Source organism: Numenius arquata, chromosome 2 (genome assembly GCF_964106895.1).
Source record: "Numenius arquata chromosome 2, bNumArq3.hap1.1, whole genome shotgun sequence".
NCBI classification, from domain to species: Eukaryota; Metazoa; Chordata; class Aves; order Charadriiformes; family Scolopacidae; genus Numenius; species Numenius arquata.
In genome coordinates, this window is record NC_133577.1 from 6541427 (window position 1) to 6549385 (window position 7959).

The 7959-nt window shown below is 45.8% G+C and overlaps 1 protein-coding gene across 2 annotated transcripts in view; it reads right to left on the reverse strand.

Moving 5' to 3' along the window:
* Positions 1-7393, reverse strand: part of TXLNB (taxilin beta) — a 39772-nt gene extending 32379 nt beyond the window's left edge. The window contains exons 1-3 of one of the 2 annotated variants that reach the window (XM_074144403.1): positions 7222-7313; positions 5819-6362; positions 1898-2314 (exon numbers count right to left, since the gene is read on the reverse strand). In XM_074144403.1, coding sequence (XP_074000504.1) covers positions 1898-2300 — 403 coding nt within the window. In that variant the 5' untranslated portion in view covers positions 2301-2314; positions 5819-6362; positions 7222-7313. Of the gene's footprint in view, positions 1-1897; positions 2315-5818; positions 6363-7221 lie in introns of both variants that reach the window. The other variant, XM_074144402.1, reaches the window with a different exon arrangement.
* Positions 7394-7959: the final 566 nt, after the last annotated feature.

Below are 7959 nucleotides of genomic sequence, written 5' to 3' on the forward strand. Positions count from 1 at the left end.
ATGCATGGATCTGTAAAAACTCTGGGAGAAATGAGGCATTTTGGATGGAAGAGAATAATTTTTTCTATGAATTTCTGGGTTTTCCTTCTCCCCGTAAGAACAAACATGCTTGAATTTTCCTCCATTTCAGATCCCAGTAATGTGCTGTCTTCTAGCAAAATCATTAGCTGTGAAATGCTTTTGTCCTGTATAATCTAATTTTCGTGTAATGTTTTTGCAACATGACTGGGTCACATATATAGTACATTTAACTGAAATAGGATGGAAAGGGCCTGAACCTTGAAGACTCAGAAGCCAGAGCTCTTTGCAGCTGAAAACTAATCAAAACTGGTGTACTCGGCCCCTGTGCTGCTCAACCCGTACAAGGTATAGGGAAGATTTAGTTGGGTACAGAGACTATGGTGCAGGTGCAAACAATCAGAGAGCAGCGGGTACTGCCAGCCAGGTCTGGGCTGCACGACTGTGGTGTAAATCAGTTCCCTGACTTGGTGAAGAGAGTACAGATACCAGAGACAATGCATTCACAGTCTAATAACTATCTGGGCGTGCGTAGCTAATTCACTGTGTAGCTGTTTATGTATTGCTTCTCTTCTGATACCTCTTGGCATTCATTTCAGCCCTGAGTACGAGCTGGAGCTTGAACAACGCTTGTTCATGGAATACAAAATGTCCCTGGCATCCCTGGAGATAAGGATGGCTGTAGTGCCAGGGGCTTGGCAGTGCTTTTCCAAATGCTCCTCTTTCCCAAGGCTGTGAGAGCAAATTTGCTTTCTGCTTTAGGCTGGACTTTTTCTACTTCAAGTCTAGCACAGTCCGGCAGTGATGCCTGTAGAGAAAATCCACTATTTCACATTAACTGAATTCTCTCTGCAGCACCAGTATAAATACGTCGTAGAGAGCCAAAATCAAATCCCAGAGTGAAATTGTTGCAACTGCAGCTGAAGAACTGTGCTTTGGTAGTGTTTTCACTGGTCTTGGAGAGGTACCAATAACTGCTCCAAAGCCAAGGCAATAGAAACTGAGGAACTTTTTTTCTCCTGGACATTCAAGGAATTTTGGGGAAAAATATCTCTACCCTGTCCTCTGCTCAGTCCCTTGTCTGTAAGCATGTCCTGCAGTGATTTTTCTATAGGCTTAGTCCACGGTTGGGTTTGGGTTCTCATGCAAAGGAAAGGCTTGAAAATTGGCGGGAGTTAAGTGTAGGAAAGGAAATAAATTACATGTTGCTAGATTGGGATGGGACTACATTGCTCTCTAGTGGCTGCCCAGCAGAAAGGACATACTTTGCCAAGATTCGCTGAGACTTCTTTGTAGCTCAGCTAACAGAGCCCTGCCGTGTGGCCGAGGTGCTCTGATAAAATGAGTGTATTGGCTTATTTCATATAGTCTGTGATAAGTCTGGAGGTCTGCCAGCTGAAAAATAACCTGGGCATGACGGTGAGTTTGTTCTGCAGATTCCCGCTCCACATAGTAGCCCCATTAACACTATTATGACCGCTGAGAACTTGTACCTGAGGAAGCAGGGGAAGAAAAAAATTTACTGAGGCACAAAGGAGAGGCCAGGTTTTCCTTTGGCTAAGCAGCAACTTCCCGCAGTGTGTCGTCAGACTTACAGCTTTGGCTTTGGGTGGCCCAATAGTACATCAGGATTGTGTGATATAATCCTAAACTTTTGTCTTTTTAGAAGAACTAATACCTGATACAGCCTACCTGTATCGGTCAGGCAATTGTTGAAAATAATTGTCGGTTAGATTGAAGTTGTAACAGTCACCGTAACTTTTAGTGATAACTAGAAATCCCTATCATCCATGGCAGACGCTTAACTTGGGAGAGAGCAAGGACCAGGGAGGTTTTACTTCTGTTCGCAGAAGGGCTGTGTAAGTACATAAATACTTGCCTAGTCCCTTCAGGAGCTTCTTCTCCAGCTTTTGCTCCTTGCTGCCGCTGGGCTCCTTCACTCTGGCAGCATCTCCAGGAGCCAGCTTCTCTTTCTCACCCTCCTCAGTTGGATCTTCATACTCTGCATCCTCCACGCTGCCTGACTCTCCCTTCTCCTGCCTGTCGGTTCCCGTAGTGGCACTTTCCTCCTCCATCAGGCTGGTGGCAGACCCGTAGGTTTTAATAATGTCCTCTAGCTGCCGGCTCAGCTCCTCGGAGATGTCACACATGGCTGCTTCGGGCTGAGGGCTCGGCTGTTCCATGGGGGCTGGAGCTGGGGGCTGTGACCCAGGGGCAGGATTGTCCCCGCTCTGCCCCTGGATGTCCTGCCTGGGCGAGGTGGGAGACTGGTTGCTCTCCATGCTTGGTGCGGTACCTGACAGCAAACAAACGGAGGGTTAATGTAAAAGCACATGAAATTAGTCCTCTAACTGTTCCCAAAGCTCAGCAGCACGGGAGTAATTTTGTATGCAATTTGGGATGGCAGCTCATCCGTCGGCTCTGGCTTGATAAATATGTCACACTTAAACGAACAACCAAGGTGATTTACCTGCAGGGAGAAAAGCAAATTATATACTTTACAAGAGGAAAAGCCTGCACAAACCTAATACTTAAAAATCAAAACCTCTTACTCATGTTGCCAGCGATAACATGCGAATTGGCACCTGAGTCATTTAGACCACTTCCCTCCCTGAGCACACTATTTGTAAGCAGGAGAGGGACTTTTTATAAGGGCATGTGGTGATAGGGCAAGGGATAATGGCTTCAAACTAGAAGAGGGGAGATTTAGATTAGATATTAGGAAGAAATTTTTCACTATGAGAGTGATGAGACACTGGCCCAGGTTGCTCAGAGAAGCTGTGGCTGCCCCATCCCTGGAGGTGTTCAAGACCAGGCTGGATGGGCCTTCGAGCAACCTGGTCTGGTGGGAGGTGTCCCTGCCCATGGCAGGGGGTTGGAACTGGATGATCTTTAAGGTCCCTTCCAACCCAAACCATTCTATGATTCTGTGATTCCATTTGCCATGTTTACTTTTCTTGATCTGTTTACCTGCAACACTGGCTACCAATATGGGCAGCTTCACTTCAGAGCTACATCAGTTTCATTTCCTATTTCTTCCCCATCATCACATCTGAAGTCAATAACCACAAAAAATGAATACTTTAAATGAAACCAGTACATCAAAAATTGCACTGTGCTTTTGGAGAGCCCAGTGTGGTGCTTGATCTACAAGTGGCCTGGCTTGGTACTATCACCATAACGGCAAAGAATAAGATAAACAGCTATAAACCACTCTTGTACTTGCTGCATGTTGCCAACAGCTTGTTTGACAAAGTACAAAATATGGAATAAATCACAGCGAAGTAAAACTGACCAGGCGTAACATGGGCTGATAGTCCGTGGTGTTTTCTGAGGCAAATTTCAGCTAATTTGCTCCCAGTTTACAAAGAGAAGCTTTTGTTTTCCTGTGTCTTTGAGCAGCTTCACTCAGCCAGGTGAATCCAGAGCCCCCGATGGGTCTGTGTTCCTCCAGAAGCTGCTTCAGTTTACCCAGGACCTGGTGGTGGGACTGTCAGTGAGAGCATCCCAGGCATCTGCTCCCAGCTCCTGCAAGGTGTGGGCCAGCAGAAACAGCATCTCTGACTGTGTATGGCTGGAAAACTCAGTGTAGAGCAGGTTCCTTCTTTCTCAGAGTGCCAGCAGAGCTGCTGTCACTGCTGCATTACCCTCACGAGGTAGTACAGAGGTGCGGGGTGCACAGCTGGGTCCCACACTGCAACCGGCCCTCACTTCTGCTTGACTACAGACTCCATACCCTTTATAGCCATGAGTCCTTTTTCAGGCTGATTTTTGTTCCTCCCTGGTGTCAGTGGGGAACTACAAGAGGAAGAAGATTGCTTTCTCGGTTCTTTTCTAGCATCTGAGGTCGTTGCTTCCTTATTTTTTAAAAGACAACTTGCTTTGAAAACATGGAGCTAAGGGAGTAGCATTTTGTGCCCTGTTCGGTTGGCTGTAACGTGTATCTTCTATGGTGTCTAAATTTCTGCAGCTTTCAAAATCATAAACTAACTTGGCCAAAGGCAGTCTATGATAAGAGAGATGTAATTTATTGTAATACATGGCTTGCTGTTCCTTATTAAACTCTCCCCAGTCAAAGTGGTGTTTGGAAGTGCAGTGATGGCCATCGCTAGGGCAACATTTTTCAAGATTTAGTTGTCTAGCTATTTGACTGGGCTTAGAGATAAGACAGTCAAGTATTGTGGTTTATCATTTCTCAAGCAATTTCTTGTGGGTCTATAATTGAAAGCTCTGAGTGAGGGTCAGGATGTGCTTTGAAAACTGTTTAGCTACAAAGCCATGCCCCTGCAATCCTCCCACAGGTACAACCCACCAGCGGGAATGGCTCTGGAAGGCAGCTGGACCTGGTCCCAAGGACTCTGTCAGACAGATGTTTTTTCCTTCCTACTTGTGGCATGGTCATTATATCACTGCAAAGTGATTGTAAAATTATATCTGTCTGATTTGATTTCATATTGAGTTTAATTTGTGTTGAAAGATCAGGCCCTACATGTACAATTTAGGTAAATAATTCCAGATAGCATGAATATTAGACTACAGTTTGTGAGCTTGTTTTAACTAGAGTTGATTGACTGCCAATTAATTCAAGGTCAGTAAGATTATTGTAAATGCTAAGCTAGAAGCTCCACAAAATATGTGTTTATTTCTGACATGTTCAGATTAGGGTTTACAATTGTATTTGTTAATTTGAGCTAATTGGCAATTGGTGATCAATCAGCTAGAAAACCCAGGATCACCCGCTCTTGTCTAGACAGAATAAAAGTCTCACAAAGTACATCCCTGATTTAAACTAGCTATTTTTGTAATACATTCATGACAGAGGGAGAACAAGATCACTAAGTGCTCCGTTTCCAAATGCGAATTTCTCTTTTACCCATCTCTCCCTCTTTGAAACAAGGCACAAGTTGATGTGGTCCTCGCTGCACCCTGACTCCCTCCCTTGGCTGCCTTCCAGCTCCCAACTGCGTTGCTCGCGGAGCAGCACCATCCGGCTAAAGCTTTCCTCCTACGTAAATTAGTAAGCATGCCTACAAACACAGCGGGCTTTACATCAACAGCAGCAATCGATTTACGCACAGCGCTTCTCGGTAATAAGGGAAACGCACGGAAGAATGAAAGAGAAACTGGATGTTTGGAATCAAGGACAGGAGATGTTTAAAAGCTGGCCTCGCAGGAAATCTTCCCTAACGTACATTCCTGGCTAGAAAGGGATTAGTAATTTTCAAGTCCCTGAAACCGTGGCTATTCACATCTGCTGAGGTTCAGGCCACCTGGAGAGATGGAACCACAGAAACACCCAGCAATGAACCCTTAATCCAAGGATGCCCACCTGATGGGGATGGTATTTACACAGACAAGTAAACGTTTTAATGTTTTATTCTATTCTCCTTCAGGCTGAACCAGAGGTCTGATAACTCCTTTCAGCACAAACACAAGACTTCTGCACCTTGTTTTGTGTAACACCTTTCCCAGCATCACGGAGTTTATATGCAGGGAGAGAGGGCAGCTCTCGCCTGCTGACAGCAGCCCACGTACAGCCTTTGATGCTGGGAGATTTTACTGCGGTTGGCCCCGGTCCTACTCATGCTCCAGCCTGTTTAACCTTGATGTGCATCAGGAATTCTTCCTTATCAGGCCATAAAAGACTTTTGGTGCCAAGCGCAGCAAGACCCAAAGTGTTTACATTATATGCTATCTATCTTAGACACAGTAATGCCTAAAAATTAGGTGATTGACCCCAGAAGAGAAATTCCTTGGTTCTTCAAGGAATTTTAGACTCGCCCGATTTTAGACTACCCACCTCTTGAGTTCTGTGACTGCTACTACTATTAGTGCTGCTTCCAGGGCACCTAAAATTCCAACCTTTATCCTGGTTTATGGTGAGGGGGATGACTGATCAGTTTTCTGGCTGAGTCTGAGCATTGCATCTTGTTTACCCTTTTCCTCTTGTGGTCCCAAATCCTGGAACGGTTCCACAGCCCTGAGATGAGCCTCTTTCGTGGCCTTGGTGTTTTGGATGGAAGCTTGTTCCCAGACACTTGTGGTTGATGCCCTACAGAGAGTCACTGATAGTCCTCCTCTCCTCCAGTGGGAAACACCACCAAGAGACAGAGGGTGCTACTGCCTCCCTACTGTGGGAGAGGCTTTTCTCCATTCTCCTCCTTCCTCTGTTAAAAGCTTGGAGTAAGCCGGGAGAGCAATGGAGCTCCTCGGGGCATTGGTCTCTGTTAGACTGTCTTTCATACCGTCGTGGAGTCTTGTTTATCTTTTTTTAAACAGAGTGCTCGCTTCCCCTTCCTTCTCATGGGAATTGCTTCCTCCTTCCCTTCTTGCAGCTCGAACTTCTGGAGGGTTTACAAACGGGTCTATATTTAGCTCTTGCGTCCCCACTTATCCAGCAGAAGGACACATGGCACCTGCTCTGCAGCCAGGAGTTATTTTAAGCACTTCTAAAATGGGCAATGGCATTTAGTGCTTTATGCTCAAAATTGACATGCACACACACACAAACAATTCCCTAAAACAAAGCGTTCCATATTCTCACACCAGCCAGCATATACTGATAAAAATCACATTTTTAACCCCGACATAACGCCAGATTGAACTACAGCAACACCTCAAAGCAGCACATACTAAACTCTGGAATGGCCCACACTACTGCAGCTCCAATTACCCTCCAGAAAAATATGAGTGCCTTGTTATAGCCTACACACTGTCCTACGTATTACTTCAGAAAGCGCTGATAAAATCAGCTTTATCAACCACATGCTACATATGAACAGCTTTACGATTTATGCGTAATTTTCTAGTACAAAACTGAACAAAAGTTTGGAGGCTTCGTGGCTGGTTTCCATATGAGCATGGAAAGAACCAGGCTCAGAGACTTTCTGAAGTCTCATGCGGCACCTGAGTCTTGACCTCTTATTGTTGTAGCAAACCAGCCATGGCCCCTAGAATCACTCAAAGGCAAGTTCAACCAAAGTCAACTTAATTATTTTTATCACTCTTTAGAGAAGCATTTCTTACTTTCACCAACAGCCTTAGATACTTGACTGTTTTCCACACACATCACACGGTGCCCAGGCTTTTAAAGGCTATTCCCAGAAAACGTGGGCTGACAGTCCCAAAGGGAAGTACTTAGACTAAAGCCCTTGCACCGTGCCACCAAGCAGGGACAGCAAGGAAGCTGTTTGTCAGACTTACCTGAGAAAAGAGAAGAGCTGAGTGGAGAAAAAAACCACAGTCAGGCAGAAAGCTCAGACAAGGGCACACCGGCAGCAGGACACTGGTACCGTAACCCTGCCACCGAGGGAAGAGGGATGGGATGACCAAGGGAGGGGGGGAAGGACAGAATGACACAGCAGGAGCAAACGCCGCAGAGACCGAACGGGGGAGACTGGCTCTGATAGGCGAGCAGGGAGGCTGCCTGCTGGCTGGCAGCGTAAGCCAGATATGTTGGCTATTCCCTGCCCTGACAGTGATAGCACAAGATTAGGGACTCAGGCCCTCAGAAGGAGAAAATGAAGGAAGGATTCATACACAGCTGCTACCCTTGAAAATTAAGTCTTAATGACTTGACACATGCTGCGTGAAATTTGTCTATATTGACTATGGATTGGTCAAACTTAGTCTAATTTTTGTGTCTGCACTATGGCTTTCCACAGTGTGACCTCGCAGCTGTGACTGCCCTTTGCAGCCTGGGATTTGGGCAGGATTTGTTAAAAACCAGACTGATGCTTAATCATAGACTCACTGGCTGGAATGGACCACAGGAGGTCTTTAGTTCAACCTCTTGCTCAAAGCAAGCTCAGCTGTGAGCTTTGACCAGGTCTCTCAGGGCTTTATATTAATCTTAAAAACCTCTGAGGATGGAGACTGCATGGCCTCTCTGGGAAGCCTGTTCCCCTGCCTGACTGTCCTTGCGGTGAAAAAGTTTCTCCT